The following is a 19,369-nucleotide window of genomic DNA, read 5'->3' as shown; positions in this document are numbered from 1 at the left end:
AACACGCTTTTAAATTCAATATGGGTGGCATTATACAAGGAGTCACTACAGTACATTTATTGCAACCCCTTTTACAATCAGAATAGCCTCAATTTGTCGAGGCATGGACTCTACAAGGTGTCAAAAGCATTCCACAGGGATGCTGGCCCATGTTGACTCCAATGTTCCCACAGCTGTTTCAAGTTGACTGGATGACCATTCTTGATACATACAGTTGAAGTCGGAAGTTTACATACACTTAGGTTGGAGTCATTAAAACTCTTTTTTCAACCACTCCACAAATTTCTTGTTAACAAACTAGAGTTTTGGCAAGTCGGTTAGGACATCTACTTTGTGCATGACACAAGTACTTTTCCCAACAGTTGTTTACATACAGATTATTTCACGTATAATTCACTGTATCACAATTCCAGTGGGTTAGAAGTTTACATACAACTAAGTTGACTGTGCCTTTAACAGACTGGAAAATTCCCGAAAATTATGTCATGGCTTTAGAAGCTTCTGATTGACTCAAATGATGTCAATTAGCCTATTGGAGGAGTACCTTTGGATGTATTTCAAGGCCTAGCTTCAAACTCAGTACCTCTTTGCCTGACATCATGGGAAAATCAAAATAAATCAGCCAAGAGCTCAGAAAAAATGTGTAGACCTCCACAAGTCTGGTTCATCCTGTCTCCTCCCGTTTGTCTACCCTGATTGAAGTGGATTTAATAAGTGACACCAATAAGGGATCAACTGGTCAGTCTACAGTATGTCATAGAAATAGCAGACGTTCCTAATGTTTTGTACACCCAGTGTACATTTTAAATACATTCCGTAATATATGTTGAAACGTATTTAACAACTTCTTTGTGATAGGGGGCAGCATTTTCACTTTTGGATGAATTGCGTGCCCATAGTGACCTGCCTCCTACTCTGTCCCAGATGCTAATGTATGCATATTATTATTACTATTGGATACAAAACACTCTGAAGTTTCTAAAACTGTTTGAATGATGCCTGTGAGTATAACAGAACTCATATGGCAGGCAAAAACCTGAGAAAAAATCCAAACAGGAAGTGACAATTCTGAGACTAGTCAATGTTCAACTCATTGTTTGCACTTCCTACGCCTTCCACTAGATGTCAACAGTCTGTAGAACGTGGAATGAAGCTTATGCTGTGTTGTGGGGCCGGATGGGAGGGGAATGAGTCAGTGGTCTGGCAGATTGCCAGTTCCTGGTCATGCGCTTTCCTCATGATATCGCCTTGCGTTCCATAACTTCTACAGACATGAAGGAATGCTCCGGTTGGAACGTTATTGGATATATATGATAACAACATCCTGAAGATTGATTCTCTACTTAGTTTGACCAGTTTATTCGACCTGTTATATAACTTTTTGAAGTTTTCGTCCAAGTTCGCCTGCATTTGCGCGAGTGTTTGGACATGTGCACTAAACATGCTAGCAAAAGTAGCTACTTAGACATAAGTAATGGACATTATCGAACTAAACAACGATTTATTGTGGAACTAGGATTACTGGGAGTGATGATCTTCATCAGAATGCAAAGGTAAGGGAATATTGGGAGAGAGTGTCATCTGATGAAGATCATCAAAGGTTAGTGATTCATTTTATCTCTATTTCTGCTTTTTGTGACTACTATCTTTCGCTGGGAAAATGGCTGTGTTTTTCTGTGGCTATGTACTGAGCTAACATAATCGTTTGGTGTGCTTTCGCCGTAAATCCTTTTTGAAATCAATAATGTTGGCTGGATTCACAACATGTGTAGCTTTAATTTGGTGTCTTTCATGTGTGATTTCATGAAAGATTGATTTTTATAGTAATATATTTGAATTTGGCGCGCTACATTTTTTCTAGCTTTTGGCCAAGTGGGACGCTACCGTCCCACATATCCCAGAGAAGTTAAGAAAATATATATATACAGTACCAGTCAAAAATTTGGACACACCTACTGATAAAGGGTTTTTCTTTATTTTTACTATTTCCTACATTGTATAAGAACATCAAAACTATGAAGTAACACATATGGAATCATGTAGTAACCAAAAATATGTTAAACAAATCTCAAATCCAAAAATATTTTATATTTGAAAAATAACCACCCTTTGCCTTCAGCTTCATGAGGTAGTCACCTGGAATGCATTTCAATTAACAGGTGTGCCTTGTTAAAAGTTAATTTGTGGAATTTATTTTCTTTGTGAGACACAGAGTAGCTGAACGGATGATCTCCACATGTGTGATTCCCACTGTGAGGGCATGGAGGAGGTGTGATGGTGTGGCGGTGCTTCTCTGGTGACACTGTCAGTAATCTATTTAGAATTCAAGGCACAGTTTTGGGTCATTGTCTTGCATGGCTACCACAGCATTCTGCAGTGATACGGCATCCCATCTGGTTTGCGCTTAGTGGGACTATCATTTGTTTTTCAACAGGAAAATGACCCAAAACACACCTCCAGGCTGTGTAAGGGCTATTTGACCAAGGAGAGTGATGGAGTGCTGCATCAGTTAACTTGGCCTCCCCAATCACCTGACCTCAGACCAATTGAGATGGTTTGGGATGAGTTGGACCGCAGAGTGAAGGAAAAGCAGTCAACAAGTGCTCAGCATATGTGGGAACTCAATCAAAACTGTTGGAAAAGCAATCCTCATGAAGCTGGTTGAGAGAATGCTAAGAGTGTGCAAAGCTGTCAAGGCAAAAGGGTGGCTACTTTGAAGAATTTGTTTAACACTTTATTGGTTACTACATGATTACATATGTGATATTTCATAGTTTTGATGTCTTCACTATTAATCTACAATGTAGAAAATAGTAAAAATAAAGAAAGAAAAAAAACCTTGAATGAGTAGGTGTGTCCAAACTTTTGACTGGTACTGTTATATTTGGCCAATTTTTAATATTTCACCTGTATCCTAAAAATAATTATATTTTAACCTTCTATTCTAAACAGAAGCACCAATAACTTCCTATTCTAAATGGAAGCACCCAGAACTGTCTATTCTAAACAGAAGCACCTTCTATTGTAAACAGAAGTACCCAGAACATTCTATTCTAGTCTAAACACAAGGCTTTTTCTGCCACCAATCAACCATAAGAATAAAATGAATTGGACAGACAATTGAATTGTGTGACAAATTCAACATGGAAGCCCCAATGTAGCCTAATCGACAAGGCAGTTTTACTCTGATGGCTAAAAAGTGATGAGAAATGCCATTTAGAATCTCACACAAACAGTCTTTAAAAAATGATTGGATTAAATACAGTCTGCTTTAGATGGTCACATTCACTCTACTTATTTCATCATCATGTGTTGACTTGTACATAATGTACAATGGTACAAAATATAGCTAGGACAATAAGTGCAAGGCGTAATTATTCAGGTTATCCAACATTGAAAGACAAATATAGAATTTATTTAGTCATGTTTGTACCCCATTCAGTTCATAGGTAATTAGAAAAATCTCATCTAATCTAACATTCAAGTACTGTTTTTACAGCATCTCGTAAAAAAAACATTTGATTCTACAACACTGAAACTTTTACCACAATTTACAAATTTTTAAAAATCTTATCTTTGGCACTTAAATCACTAAATGTACACTATTTACAATACATAGTACTTTCCAGTGCAAAAAGTCTCCAACCAACAAACAGTTTGAGCAATTCAGTGTGATGACTGACTCAATGTTTTGTATCACCCTTGATAATAAAAGCATACCAACCCTCTGATAATTCATAATAGTTAACAAAAAACATACATGAGAGAACACTTTCTGTAGTAAAAACAATATTGCAATAGATCTTCCTGGTTCATTTGTTAGTGCAGACCTCAGCTAACACCTTGAACTTTGGCCCCAGTGTGTTCAGGAAGTCCAGGTCTTCCTGGTTGACTTGGTCACTGCAGCAGCCCACCGAGCCAGCTGGAGACCCCACCCCCTCGAAGCCGTACGCGTGGATGATGTCATCGGCGTACCGTCCCTCCTCTTCCGTCCCTAGGTAAGCCAACTTCTGCAAAGAAAAGGTAGACCAGGTAAACATGATACGAGACAGGATGGACATGGTAGCAGACAAGGTAAAAGATGAGGTGGAGAGAGGAGAATGCATGTTGTTATTAGTCCATAGGGAGCAGACAAGGACTAGCCCGAAGGGGGGAGGAAGATATTCCAGTAGGTGATATTACATCCTTCCACAGGATATTACACTGAGAACAGACAAACCTTTCACCAACCAGACATGAAAGCTGACACAGAAGCCAAGGGTTTAGCCAATAAGTAAGCCAACATTACACATCGGAATTGTCTAGGCTTTCACCAATAGTAAGAATTATATTAAACCTTAGAGAAAAGGCAGAAAATGTGATCCTGACAATATTATCCATTTACGGTGTTTACTCAGACTAAAATAAAACACATTGACATTGTTTGAGTTGTTTTACCTTTTGTAGAAACAGCCCGTTGGTTTGCCAGTTGAACTTCATGAAACGTGTGTTGTCAAAAGTCATATTGCCACTGGCATATTGTCCGCCACCATATTGATCTACACCATATTGTCCACCGCCATTTTGTCCACCGTATTGACTGCCGTTGTATTGGTCAGAGAAGCCATTCTGCATATCGGTCACAATGACGCTGCTGCCGGACGGCTGTTGAGTGCCCAGGCCTCCTCCCATCTTACCCAAGCTCTTAGCTCCAGCCCACCCCATGTCAATCATTGATCCCTTCACGGAACGGTCAATCCCAGACTTTGGAACAATGATGAGATTTGAATCCTAAAGAGGAGACATATAAAAAACAGATGAATACAAATGAGGATGTAACACTGAAATCTGCTCTGATTTCATGACCATGAAAAATGTGTTCGTAATACTTTCATTATGACAGCCTTACCACTGCATCCCCTAAGGCCTCAATGTTAGACGTCAGCAGGATACCACCACTGTCTCCCACATCCTCCAGCTCCATTTTCTCATTCTTCGTCACACACACTAATGCACAAAGGATACCTGCGATAAAGAACCAACAAGAAAGAGTATGAGTGGCACTGCAACAACAAGGCTGTCAGATGGACAAGACGCACAAGTCATTTGTTAAGGAATACAGCTATACTAGCTGATGTCAGCTATTTAAGACTTCACCATTCAATTCCTTATATCTCATCAATTTTATATGTTGTCCTATCTTATTATTTGCTTGGACACCAACCTGTCAGGCCTACATAAATAATATGAATGTCCATTATAGCCCAGTGGAGACTCACAGAGTAGAAGTAGCAAAGCCAGACCGAGCAACATGGCCAGGATGGCCCACACCCCCAAAGATGTGGAGTTCTGTTGGGCCAGACACGCTCCGTTCCTGCAGCTGCAGATCCGGACCGTCACAGTCTGGGTACTTCCAAAGCCCTGCAGGTCCTCCACCATCAGGGGGACAGTGTATAGGTCGGTAGGGAGCTCCTTAGTTTGCTCCAACATCACTGCAGTGCCTGAGGAGGAAATACACTGTTGTTAGGAACAGGAGTTTTTGTACTAGATTTCCAGGTGAGATGACACTATAAGGACTAAAACTCCTGGCTATTAAAAAATGTCACTAAAGAATGTCAGTTAACAGGTGCTGTGCAAGGTGGCCCTGTTGAGGTTGCATCTCTAGAGAGCATTTCGGCTTTAAAGTTGTATTCAAGAATGTATGACACTGACTAGTCATTATAAGATACAAGTTGTACATTTATGGACTTCTTCCCATTAAATAACTGCATCACTTTTTCAATCACATTTGCAAGACATCAATTAATATAGAGATGCAATGGAGTCAGGAGGTAGGAATCATTTTCATACTGTTAAGTGGCTTCACAGCCCAATTGTCATCATGCTTCTCTCCCAGTTTGAAGCTGAAGGGGGCGGAGAAGGGAGCTTGGTCCTTGTCTTCTGCTACCACCAGCACAGAGCCCATCCCTCCCCCATCCTTCTCACACAACACCAGGTCTTTAGAGAGGATGTCTGGGACGTGGTCGTTCATGTCTTCCACTTGAATAATCACCGTCCCTGTACCTGTCTTCCGACCTAGGAGAAAGGAGACATATGTAAGAAACAAGATAACACAATGCCTTCTTGCTGATTTTTATTGTGAGAGCTTGAGTGAGTCAGATTTCCAATCTATTCACTATCACACATGGCAATAAATGGGAAAACTTGAAAGTTCAGTTACAGATGGCACACAGTACTGATATTTTCCCAGTCACTCCCTGTTATAAATGCAAAAAAGAGATAAGGGCCAGTAGATATTTTTTTTGGTCATATGCTATCATCACATCTGCAATAGAACCGAATAACACAATGTCATGGACCTCAATGACGTGATAACTCCAGGTGTTACAGACTGACTACTATACTCATCATCCTGTCTCTTAAACAAAACACAATGAGTTTTTATGTTGTGTGTGTGTGTGAACATAAAACGAACATTGACGAGAGTGGAGGGGGTGGTTGAAGCTAACACCAGAATGTGTTATGTATTAGGTAACATCAGCCAAGGCGTAAAAACGATGACAACCTCTCATCCTCTGTGGTGTAATTCAAGTTGTGCAAACACACTCCCATATCAACATATCAGTAAAAGGAGGCCTTGAGGAGATGGAATAGGGCACAGGGGTGTTGTTAGCTATAATTATGATGCTTTGTCTCTTCCTTGTTTTAGAGTGTTAATACTTGTAACAGTGATAGAAGCAGTGAGAGAAAGCAAATGCAGGATTAGAATGCTATTAGCTGGGAGGATATAACTAGGTCCCTTATATTAAGGGGAAAAGGGTGCCCATCAGGACCCATATGTGCTTCATTAACTATGAATATGTACAGTAAACATCATTCAATCTAGTCAAACCGGTTAATAGGCAGGTGGTTAGGAGTGTTGGGCCAGTAACCGAAAGGTTTCTGGATCAAATCCCCGAGCCGACAAGGTAAAACTCTGTCGTTCTGCCCCTGAGCAAGGCAGTTAACTCCACTGTTCCCCGGGCGCTGATGATGTGGATTAAGGCAGCTCCCCACACCTCTGATTCAGAGGGGTTGTGTTAAATGCAGAAGACATATTTCAGTTGAATGCATTCAGTTGCATTCTATCTCCCCTTTGCCTCCGAACCATAGGCTACTGACGTTACAAGCATTATTCAGAAATTAGGGAGAGATGTTTAATTAGAGAAGAATGGATTAACTTTTTCAATGCTAGTTGAGGATACTATAGTGATCACGTTTAACATTGGATTTATTAACTACAAAAAGGTAAGACATGTTTTAATTTGAATTCTGGTGCTGCTCTCCACACACACACACACGCTTTGACCAACGTAAAGCCAACTCTCGAAAGATGAAAGACATTCAAAGTTCCATTTTGTGGGCCTAATTCAGATAATGCATGTCATAAGATGCCCAGCGCTTCAAGCCAAGCCTCCTCCACCCTCTCTCGATCTTCAGTCACATCTCACACCCTACACTTGTCTGTCCAATGTATGTAAACAACTAGGCTACAGCTTGTCAGCTAGCTGCTCTGCATGCACTATTCTATCTCAAGGCCATCAGACTGTTAAACAGCCATCACTAACATAGAGAGGCTGCTGTCAACATACATACTCAAATCTCTGGCCACTTAAATAAATTGACTTAAAAGGTATCTCTAGTCACTTTAAATAACGCCACTTTAATAATGTCTACATATCCTACATTACTGATCTCATATGTACATACTGTATTCTACACCATCTACTGCATCTTGCCTATGCCATCGCTCATCCATATATTTGTATGTGCATATTAATTCCTTTACATTTGTGTATAAGGTAGTTGTTGTGAATTTGTTATTACTGCATAATCGGAACTAGAAGCACAAGCATTTCGCTAAACTCACATTAACATCTGCTAACCATGTGTATGTGACCAATAAAATTTGATTGGTTAAGTAATTTAATGTTGAGCTAAATGTAAAAAATATATATATATTTCAGTGGTTTTAAAAGGAACGATATAAACCATTACTTTTTGGGGGGTTAGAACCAGAACAATACTATTGGAAAATAATTTCAGTTCCAACTCCTGCTTTCCTCTGCCCTGGAAGCAGAAAAAACATCAACCAGCTAGCTAGGTATACATCTAGCTAGCTAATTACATTGCCTTCAGAAAGTATTCACACCCCTTGACTTTTTCCAGATTTTGTGTTACTGGCCGACACACAATACCCCATAAGGTCTAAGTGGAATTATGTTTTTAGAAATGTGTACTAATTAATTAAAAATGAGAAGCTGAAATGTCTTGAGTCAGTAAGTTTTCAACCCCTTTGTTATGGCAAGCCTAAATAAATTCAGGTGTAAACATTTGCTTAACAAGTCATAATAGGTTGCATGGACTTACTCTGCGTGCAATAAGAGTGTTTAACATGATTTTTTAAATGATTACCTCATCTCTGTACCCCACACATACAATTATCAGTAAGGTCCCTCAGTCGAGCAGTGCATTTTAAACACAGATTCAACAACAAAGCTGCCTTGCAAAGAAGGCCACCGATTGATAGATGGGTAAACATGAAACAAGCAGCCATTGAATATCCCTTTGAGCATGGCGAAGTTATTAATTACACTTTGGATGGTGTATCAATACACCCAGTCACTACAAAGATACAGGTGTCCTTCCTAACTCAGTTGCCGAAGAGGAAGGACACCGCTCAGGGATTTCACAATGAGGCCAATGGTGACTTTCAAACTGTTACAGAGTTTAATGGCTGTGATAGGAAAAAACTTAGGATGGATCAACAACAATGTATTTACTCCACAATACTAACCTAAATTGCAGAGTGAAAAGACAGCCTGTACAGAATAAAAAAATACAGTATTCCAAACTGACATCCTGACTTAAATCAGCATGAAAATCTATGGCAAGACTTGAACATGTCTGTCTAACAATAACCAACTTGACAGAACTTGAAGAATTAAAAAAATAATAATGTGCAAATATTGTACAATCCAGGTGTGCAAAGCTCTTAGAGACTTACCCAGAAAGACTCACAGCTGTAATCGTTGCCAAAGGTGATTCTAACCTGTATTAACTCATGGGTGTGAATACTTATGTAAATTAGAGATTTCATTTTCTATAAATTAGCAAATATTTCCAAAACATGTTTTCACTTTGTCATTATGCGGTATTGTGTGTAGATGGGTAAGCATTTTTTTTTTTTAAATCAGTCTAAAACAACAAAATATGGAATAAGTCAAGGGGTATGAATAATTTCTAAAGGCACTGTAGCCAGCTACGTACTCTGTAAGTTAGCTTGACATGCTAGAAAGTAATAGAAACAAGTTGAGAAAAATATCTACAAGAAACATGTTTTATTATCTTCTGAATCAATTTGTTTCTCCTGTCTTGAATGTAGTTCTATTTTGCGATCTCGTAAAATAAACGTGATCTCTTTGACGAGACAGTCAGCCAGTGATGGTCGTCTCCATGGTAACCATATACTTATTCTGCCATACATGCTTTCAAACTACTGTAAAACCAGAAATCCCCGATCAGACATGTAGGCGATGTAATGGTGACGTTGGCTATTTAACCTCATGCTCAGAAACACGTCGTCGGGTCTAACGGTCGTCCCGCACCAAACTGCGCATGTGCAGGCAGTCAAAGCAAAGGCATTCCTTCGATATAAAGTTGTTTTTGACTCAAATGAAAGCGTGTCAGTTTTCCCCTCATGAGGTTGGAGTAATAACATGTTCAACTACTTACGACATTGGCTCAAATCTAGATTGTGCCTTTAGATAGTTTTCTCTAACTACTAAGGAAGAATTTCTCATTTCACTCATTGACATCTCAAAGCCCCATCTCCAGCCTGGTCTGTTTTGCAAGCGTTCCCGGAAGTCTCATGATGTTGCGCCTCTGGGTTTAGAAACTCTGGGGTAAAATCCCTTAAGGATGCCCTTACTAAAGAAAAACATTGGAGGGGCTCTATGCAACGCCTTTAAACAATTCCCTCAGGTAAGCGTAAATCCTTAAAGGAAACAATTAAGATGTTTTATGCTACCAGGCCCAAAGTTTTTCAAAGCAATAGATGAGTTATGCACCACTATTTGGATGATCTTATCTGACTACACAGAAATGTAATAAAGACACATGCGAGACAATGTGTAACAACATCTACTTACTGGCATCCACAGCTTTCATAGTGACGTTGTAAACACCATCCACTACAAAGTGGGACTCCCTGTCGATTGTGTTGGCGATCTTCAGCTGTCCAGTGCTTTCATCGACATTGATCCATGAAGCCGGGTCTGAGACCTTGTAATACCTGAGAGGGAACAGAGAGAGAGAAGACGGCATTAAAGCATTCATGAGCATCATGGTGCAATTCTGCCATCAAGTGCTGGAGAGAGAAAAAAAATATGGCATACCATATTTCACAGTACCTCTATTTTCTATTGAAACACATTTTGACCTTACTTGCTATAACATCATATTATTACTATGACCATTATCAATATGGTCAGACAATATGCCATCTCCTATGGTCATATGGCAAGACTGCACAAACAGATCTGGGACCAGGCTAATAAAGTATGACATTGAGGTAAACTAAGATCTTACTTGATGCCAGCGCTGCTCTTGGTCTCTGGGTCTAGGGCAGTGTATGTTCCGATCAGGGTGTCGTTTGGAGTATTTTCCTGAACAGTAAATCGTACGGTGGGGGCAGTGAACTCTGGTCCCTCGTCCACGTCCCCCACTGTGACATTCACAGGGATGGACCCCCACTTGGCATTGGTCCCACTCAGCTCAGCCTGGTTACGGGCCAACACCTCCAGCTTTAGGTTCTTGGTCTTCTCGTAGTCTAGAGGCTGGTGACACAGCGAAGACAAGGAGTGTCATTTTATTGCATTATTATTGGACTATCTGCCATCAATGACGATGTCATTGTACAAGAGTAAATAAGTATTTTGGTTCAATATTTTGACTGTCTTTATGTTATGGGATAGTTTGCCGAAATTATGTTTGCCTTATTTTAAAAATAAATATGAAAGTCAAGATCAGATCAAAAATATAGGTTCATTGTGAGTACCAACTCACCTTTGTTAGGTAAATTAGTCCTTCATTTGTTTTTGGGTCTCTTTCAATCCTGAAGTTCCCATTTTCGTTCCCCTTGGTGATGATGAACTCAGAGTTCCAGTTTGGTGTGTTTATTAAGTCCTTGTCTTCAATAGGGATTCTGAGGATGAGGCCTTTCTCTTGGTTCTCCATAACACTCACATCATACTGCAAGAGGAAAGCAGCATGTTCAATTATCTGACTGAGGTATATTGAATATCCATAATCTATAGCAAACAAAATATAGCACATTTTCACCATTACTATTGTTTTGCTGCCAAATAAACTGCGATACAAAAATGTCATTACTGGAAAAAAAATCTTCAGGATTATAATTATTTACTTACAGATGTCTTTGTAAAAGTGGGAGGGTTGTCGTTGATATCTCCCAACACTATTGTGGCTGTAGCCGTGTTGGATAGACCATTCATGGCGCCATTCATGTCTCTGATGTCCACTGTCACTAAATGGTTGTCTTTCACCTGAAAAACAAAATACCAAAATATACATTTAGTTCAAATATTACATTGAGTGCACAACACACCTTCCCAATATTGAGTTGCACCTATTTTGCCTTCAGAACAGCCTCAATTTGTTGGGGCATGGACTCTACAAGGTGTTGAAAGCATTCCACAGGGATTCTGGCCCATGTTGACTCCAAAGCTTCCCACATTTGTGTCAAGTCGGCTGGATGTCCTTTGGTGGTGGAACATTCTTGATACACACGGGAAACTGTTGAAAAATCCAACCTCGTTGCTGTTCTTGACACACTCAAACGGGTGCACCTGGCACCTACTACCATACCCTGTTCAAAGGCACTGAAATCTTTTGTCTTGCTCATTCACCCTCTGAATGGCACACACACGCAATCCATGTCTCAATTCTCTCAAGGTTTAACAATTCTTCTTTAACCTGTCTCTTCCCCTTCATCTACACTGATTGAAGTAGATTTAACAGGTGACATCAACAAGGGATCGTAGCTTTCACCTGGATTCACCTGGTCAGTCTATGTCAGGGAAAGAGCAAATGTTCCTAATGTTCTGTGCACGCAGTGTATATTAAAACATGAATAATTCAAACAATGATAACAGTGTGGAACCCTGGAAAACTAAGTGAGATAATTTGAAAGTACGAAGAGGAGACTAACTCTCACCTCTCTGTCAAGAGTGTCTGTTTTGGTGCTGATGACTCCTGTCTCTGGGTTGATGAAGAACAGGTTGGTCCCAGAGAGGAGTGAGTACCTGATCTTAGTGTGGTCTGTACCAGGCTCGTCTTTGTCTGTGGCATTCACCTTCCCCACAATGGTACCTGCAATGGAATACATCACAACACACAGGCTATTAGTTCATATCCACAAGTTCCTGTTTCAAATGAATGTCTGGATGTGTGACAAATGTATCTGTAAATGTGCTAATTTGTGAAACATATGGCACTTTTTCTATGTACTGTATTACAGAGGCTAAATGCACTCTGGTATGTATTACTTCAGCTGTATGTTTCTCACCTGTGTTGCTTTGTTCCAGCACAGTAAACTGCAGTTGGCCAGTGAAAGTTGGTGCATTGTCATTCACATCTTCTACATTCACTGTGATGGGTAATGGTAAGTCTGTCTCCTGGTTGGTGTATCTGTCAAACACTCTGGCTTGAAACTGAAAAAAGAGATGTCATGTTTTATCATCATAGATAATCAATTAATCAATTATTAAATAATAAAGCAATAAAGCAATAAATCAATAATTGTTGTCTATTACTCACTATAAACTGAGGGGTAATCTCACGGTCGACAGCTTTGTGGACCTTCAGCATCCCAGTTTCCCTTACCACACTAAACACACCCACAGGGTCCTCTGTCACACCAGGCCCACTGAGGGTGTAGTACACATTGTATGCGGCAGAAGAATCAGATGCAACCTAGACCAGAAAACAATCAAATATTATCTGGGGTCAAGCTTCAACAACCAGTGGGATAATCATATCATTCGGGTTAGAAAATTGTACAGTAATGATATGTTTCCCAATTTCTTTCTTTGGTTTTTGCAATCTTAATCAAACCATTTGCCATTATTGTTAGTCGTATTGTTTGGCCTCAGACCAGTAAGTGTGAGCAGAGCCTGCTGAGCATCTGGTACATGTCATTGGCTTGGGCTAGTGTAAGAGTAGGGGGTTGGGCCTGTTTTCCTGATCACAGCCTGGGCATATGTGTGACTTCCATGTTGAGGCCCTTTTGGCGGGAGTGTGGGGTATGGGGTGGGCAGGAGGGGCATAGGTCTGATCTTCCTACCTCCCATCTCACACACATTGACCGAAGCCCTTCCCACGCCCTGCTGCAGCTCTCCCGAATCGCGCAGCAAACAAGTGCTGTTTAGAATAACTTTACTCAAAGGTTTCACAGAAAGCACACATGTATTTCGATATCCTCTCCAAAAATCATGATATTATTTGAATAGTGAAAATATTTCTAATACCCATCCCTAGTGTTTACACAGGCAGCCCAATTCTGATATTTTGCCAGTAATTGGTCTTTTGACACAGCCTTAGTAACACTTAGTCAACAATTATAATGCTTTAGACCTTTTACTTGCTAGGCGTGTATGACCATTTCTGTTTTGCAAAATGTAGAGACACAGAAAACCTGAGTCTACACCTTCACTATGGCGAATCACTAAAACAATACAGAAATACACTACGGAAAAAGAAGGAACAGCACGTCAGAAATCAGCTCAATGTAATTGAAGAATCCATAGACTCTAACCACTTCTGGAAAAAAAGGAAAACACTAAACAAACAACAACACGAAGAGTTATCTATCCAAAACGGAGATGTATGGGTAAATCATATCTCCAATCTTTTTGTCCCTATAACAAAGAACAGCAAAAACATGTACATGATCAAATACAAATCTTAGAATCGACTATTAAAGACTACCAGAACCCATTGAATTCTCCAATTACATTAAATGAACTACAGGACTAAATACAAACCCTCCAATCCAAAAGGCCTGTGGTGTTGATGATATCCTCAATGAAATGATAAAATATCCAGACAACAAATGTTTTATTTTATTTAACTAGGCAAGTCAGTTAAAAACAAATTCTTACTTACAATGACAGCCTAATTAGCTATACTTAAACTCTTTAACATCATTTTTAGCTTTGGCATCTTCCCCAATATTTGGAACCAAGGACTGATCACCCCAATCCACAAAAGCGGAGACAAATTTGACCCCAATAACTACCGTGGGATATGCGTCAACGGGAACTTTGGGAAAATCCTCTGCATTATCATTAATGGCAGACTCGTACATTTCCTCAGTGAAAACAATGTACTGAGCAAATGTCAAATTGGCTTTTTACCAAATGACTGTACGACACACGTTAATTGAAAAAAACTAAGGCAAAGTCTTCTCATGCTTTGTTGATTTAAAAAATGTCAATTTGGCATAAGGGTCTGATTCCATCTAGACACCGTTGCCCTAGAGCACACAAAAAAAAGACATACCTTGGCCTAAACATCAGCACCACAGGTAACTTCAACAAAGCTGTGAACAAGCTGAGGGACAAGGCAAGAAGGGCCTTGCCATCAAAACTAACATAACATTTGACCAATTAGGATCTGGTTAAAAATACTTGAATCCAGTTATAGAACACATTGCCCTTTATGGTTGTGAGGTCTGGGGTCCGCTCACCAACCAAGAATTCACAAAATGAGAAACACTAAATTGAGACTGCATGCAGAATTCTGCAAAAATATCCTCTGTGTACAACATAAAACACCAAATAATGCATGCAGAGCAAAATTAGGCCGATCCCCGCTAATTATCAAAATCTAGAAAAGAGACGTTAAATTCTACAACCACCTAAAAGGAAGCGATTCCCAAACCTTCCATAAATAATCCATCACCTACAGAGAGATGAACCTGGAGAGGAGTCCCTTAAGCAAGCTGGTCCTGGGGCTATTTTCACAAACACAAACAGACCCCACAGAGCCCCAGGACAGCAACCCATTTTCATCCAACCAAATCATGAGATAACAAAAAGATAATTACTTGACACATTGGAAAGAATTAACAAAAAACTAAGCAAACTAGAATTCTATTTGGCCCTAAACAGAGAGTACATAGTGGCAGAATACTTGACCACTGTGACTGACCCAAACTTAAGGAAAGCTTTGACTATGTACAGACTCAGTGAGCATAGCCTTGCTATTGAGAAAGGCCGCCATAGGCAGACCTGGCTCTCAAGAGAAGACAGGCTATTTGCACACTGCCCACAAAATGAGGTGGAAACTGAGCTGCACTTCCTAAGCACCTGCCAAATGTATGACAATATTAGTGACCCATGTTTCCCTCAGATTACACAGATCCACACAGAATTTGAAAACAAACCCAATATTGATGAACTCCCATATCTACTGGGTGAAATACCACAGTGACTCATCACAGCAGCAATATTTGTGACCTGCTGCCACAAGAAAAGGGCAACCAGTGAAGAACAAACACCATTGAAAATACAACCCATATTTATGTTGATTTATTTTCCATTTTGTAATTGAACTATTTGCACATTGTTACAAAACTGTATATAGACATAATTTGACATTTGAAATGTCTTTATTATTTTGGAACTTCTGTGAGTGTAATGTTAACTGTTAATTTTTATTGTTTATTTCACTTTTGTTTATTATCTTCTTCACTTGCTTTGGAAATGTTAACATATGTTTCCCATGCCAATAAAGCACTTAAATTGAATTGAGAGAAAGTAGCCATACTTGTGCTAGTTAAACTAACTCAACACACTATCACATCTTATTGTGAAATAGACACAAATTACTTATTTGAAATTCGTGACAGGCACACGAAAAGTGTGGGAAGCTTGTGTCTATTTCACAATAACCTGTGATACTGGGTTGACAAAGGTTATCGATTATAACATCTGGTAGTGCCCGTCTTGACTGCATCAAAGCGATGTAAAGAAGCTAGTCGCTAGCAACGGTACCCATGAGTTTGCCAACTAGCAAGGCTAATTGAAGCTATAATTTTGCTGTGCGCTTTGTCCTAGTGTAACACAGTTTCTCTGGACCCCCGCAAGGTCGGATTAAATAAATGTTTGATGTAACAGCATACTGTAAGAAATGTTATTATATCTATACATTACAATTCTACCTGTGATTATACTCCGGGTTGCAATCCGGCTTGCAATCCTTATTAAACAAACTAACCTCTGATCAAAGAAGTTTCCTGTGGTCTCTTGTATAACATAGTGCAGAATTCCCTTACAGTACTAATCAGATACCAATGGATTTTTAGAATATACAACTGTCCTGTATAGGCTACCTGAACCTGCATGACATAAGCCACCCTCACGCTCAATCCCAGCTTTGATAGGAAGTTGTGCGTCTATTAATGCCAAATAATAGGCTTACATAGTCATTCCACCCTCAGAACACTAGCGCACTATATTGTTTCATTATGCACTATCTATAGCTATATACTGTATTTAGCTGCTATTTAGAACTTTAAAAAAATACACATCAAATAGCCAAACAATGAGGAAAAAAGTAGTCGACTTGAGGATAAATTCAGCCACTATTTAATGGTGAATTTAGTGGGTTTGTCTGGCTAACAGCCTACACAAATGGGCTGCAATATTCAAATTAAACTAAATAAAAATAAATGCAACTTGAGAGACTCCCCTGGTGTCATAATATATTTTGATATTGCAACCACATAATTCAATCGCCGGTTCACCAGTATGAACGAAATCACAAACAGATTTTTTTGTTCAAGCCCTCAAGAACTGTTGTCTGCTAATGGTGATAATCTGTTTGCATCTGCCTATGTATTGTCTTTCCAGTATCCAGACAACCTGTCCCAGAGCATCCTATACAGTAATTGAATCTATCTCCGTAACGTGTTGAGGCCGGCAATTAAGTAGAATGAGAGGCTCAATTAAAGATGTTTCAGAACTGCTATATTTGAAGCACAACTCCCTTCTGCACAGTTTCTTGTCTACAACAACTCCCTTCTGATTAAACTGTCTAGCTGTTGGTTGCTCTTTGTAGTCTACTTCTTCTCATTAAGGTTACTTCATTCAGACATTTTAAATTGCATTTTGCATTGATTAGAAATATCCCACTTCACCTGCTAGGCTTACATGGAGCCTCTGCCCCTTTAATTGCGGGACAATAACAGCAAGCTACATGTGTGAAGCGTGTGTAGACTACCGGTATGTCTTTGTTATGGGGCGCAAGTCATAAAAACTACATTCAAAAGTGTGTTGTTTTATTAAATGAAGAATATCAAATGTCATGGTATATACTTGTGTGTAGCAATGTCACATGGCTCATTTTATTTAATTCAGACAAAGCCTTTTCATTGTTTTAAAAGGCCTATATTATTTTCTTCTAAAAAGTGAATACTCACACAATTAATCGAATACCAACATCCATTGGGATATTAGATGAATAGATTAACTGTGCCCACTAATCCTGTGTATACATGTATGTGGTTGGGTGTGTATGGGTGTGTACCATCTGGTGAGGGCGTGGAGCATACAGCTACAGAATGTGCCTTAGCCACAAGTGAGAAAGAGTGAGAAATAAAGTGGAACATGGGTAAGGAGAATTGAAAGCACAGGTAGAGGATAATTTGGCTGTTGCCCATGTAGGAGTGTGTTATGACTACATTACATGAAATATGGACAAGGCTTAGGTTTATTATCCATATTCAAATAGACAGAATGTGATGCAAGTTGTAACTTATTTTAAGGACATTACCAGATCAACTTCCTTTGGAAATGGAGGGACGTCGTTTTCTATGATGTTGAAGGGCAGAGGGCTCCAACGTCTTTTGGAGCGCTTTAGTAGACCATCTTTCAATAGCTGAAACATGCAGGGGGAAAATCACAAAAAAGTCACGACACTACAAACATAATACAGTACCTATTTAAAAAGTATGGGACTAGCATCTTCAACATCTTTTACTCTAAGCCAATGTGGAATCCACCTTACTTTTCTAGAGTTCTGGACAAGGTAAACATCCATGTTTTTCTTCTGACCATTGGGGTCCTGAAACTGCACTGAGAATGTCCTGCCGTTGGCTGGTACCATAGTGATATGGACTGTTACTATAGTTCCATCTGCCTGTACTGTGAAGTCCGGGTCACAAGAGGTAAAGTGCAAGGTCTTGGTGTCACAGTTGTCGACATCAACTGAACAATGAGAGAGAAAGAAATGTTATGAACTATAAAATTACTAAAAACAACATGATTTATCAAAAGCAAGATAACGTGATTATGATTAAGAATGATAAAGGATGTCAACTGGTTATAAAAAGTTTATGACTATATTGATTGTTTCATTCAGTATCAATTACATACAACGTTTGACAGGACTGGAGTATTTGTGAATGTTTAGCTACCTTTTGAAATAACATGCCCAACTGGTACTGTCTGAGGTACTGCTGCTCGTATGGAGCCGGGGATAAAGCAGGAGTCCACACATGAGATCATCTGTTAACACATGAGAGTGATATTGTTCATTCTAACAACGTGCATATCATACAATAGCTGTGTTACAAATATCGTACTGTAATTATTTGTATTGTCTATTATTGGAGCCAAAATAATGAGACATTTACATTTTCAAGAACATAGTCTGCATAGGTAGATGTATCAACAAGCCGCACCTTGCCAGTGATATACAGTCTAATATTACAAAACTGCACAAAATAAAAGTTACGTTTGCCAATTCAATTACATTCATAGACTCGAAGGTAGTTGACATATCGAAATCAAATGTGACAATTACAGAAAAACTTTCATTTCATATGTACTTACCAAAAAGATGCATAAATTGACATTTAAGTTCCGTGCCATTTTTGTTACTACCATTCCAAACATCAAGACTATAGTGACGACACCACACCCAGGAACAAGAAGTATAAGTGTTTCTGTCAAGGGCGAGGAATAGAGGGTGGAATATCCTTACACCAATCAAAATACAGTAACCTAATTGTGTCCGTATGCGTCTTCCATTGCAGGTATCGGAATGACGGTTTAATTTATGAGCTATGCCCATAGTAAGTACCCCGCCCGCGATTACTCAATTGTCTACCTCGACGCCGGGACGCATTCCTCGTCTAGTACTCCACCTTCTTTCAGTCTGTGAAAATAACAGTACAGACGTGTGATTTATGCTTTATTAACATGTGATCAGCTGCGTGATGTGATCATGTGATCAAAGCTTGTGGTTTGGTGTGAGGCATACA

The 19,369-nt window shown here is 39.4% G+C and overlaps 1 protein-coding gene across 1 annotated transcript; it reads right to left on the bottom strand.

The window, feature by feature from the left end:
* Positions 1-3,393: 3,393 nt before the first annotated feature.
* LOC129813994 (desmocollin 2-like protein) lies at positions 3,394-19,322 on the bottom strand. The gene is made up of 16 exons (XM_055866693.1): positions 18,939-19,322; positions 18,521-18,611; positions 18,112-18,311; positions 17,878-17,982; positions 12,859-13,014; positions 12,608-12,752; positions 12,257-12,411; positions 11,451-11,585; positions 11,086-11,271; positions 10,609-10,856; positions 10,170-10,312; positions 5,830-6,054; positions 5,259-5,480; positions 4,889-5,004; positions 4,438-4,770; positions 3,394-4,010 (listed from the first exon to the last, which is right to left on the bottom strand). The coding sequence occupies exons 1-16, from the start codon at positions 18,999-19,001 to the stop codon at positions 3,813-3,815; spliced, it is 2,721 nt and encodes a 906-aa protein (XP_055722668.1). The 5' UTR covers positions 19,002-19,322; the 3' UTR covers positions 3,394-3,812.
* Positions 19,323-19,369: the final 47 nt, after the last annotated feature.

This window comes from Salvelinus fontinalis, chromosome 17 (assembly GCF_029448725.1).
Source record: "Salvelinus fontinalis isolate EN_2023a chromosome 17, ASM2944872v1, whole genome shotgun sequence".
Taxonomy (NCBI): Eukaryota; Metazoa; Chordata; class Actinopteri; order Salmoniformes; family Salmonidae; genus Salvelinus; species Salvelinus fontinalis.
This window is presented reverse-complemented; position numbering and strand designations above follow the sequence as displayed.

Coding starts and splice junctions, on each gene's coding strand:
- LOC129813994 (XM_055866693.1), bottom strand. CDS start 19,001: ATGTTTGGAATGGTAGTAACAAAAATGGCACGGAACTTAAATGTCAAT. Junction 17,983..18,111: donor TTGTCCAGAACTCTAGAAAA/GTAAGGTGGATT, acceptor TGCATGTTTCAG/CTATTGAAAGATGGTCTACT. Junction 13,015..17,877: donor TTCCAAAGGAAGTTGATCTG/GTAATGTCCTTA, acceptor TTTCTGGTCTAG/GTTGCATCTGATTCTTCTGC.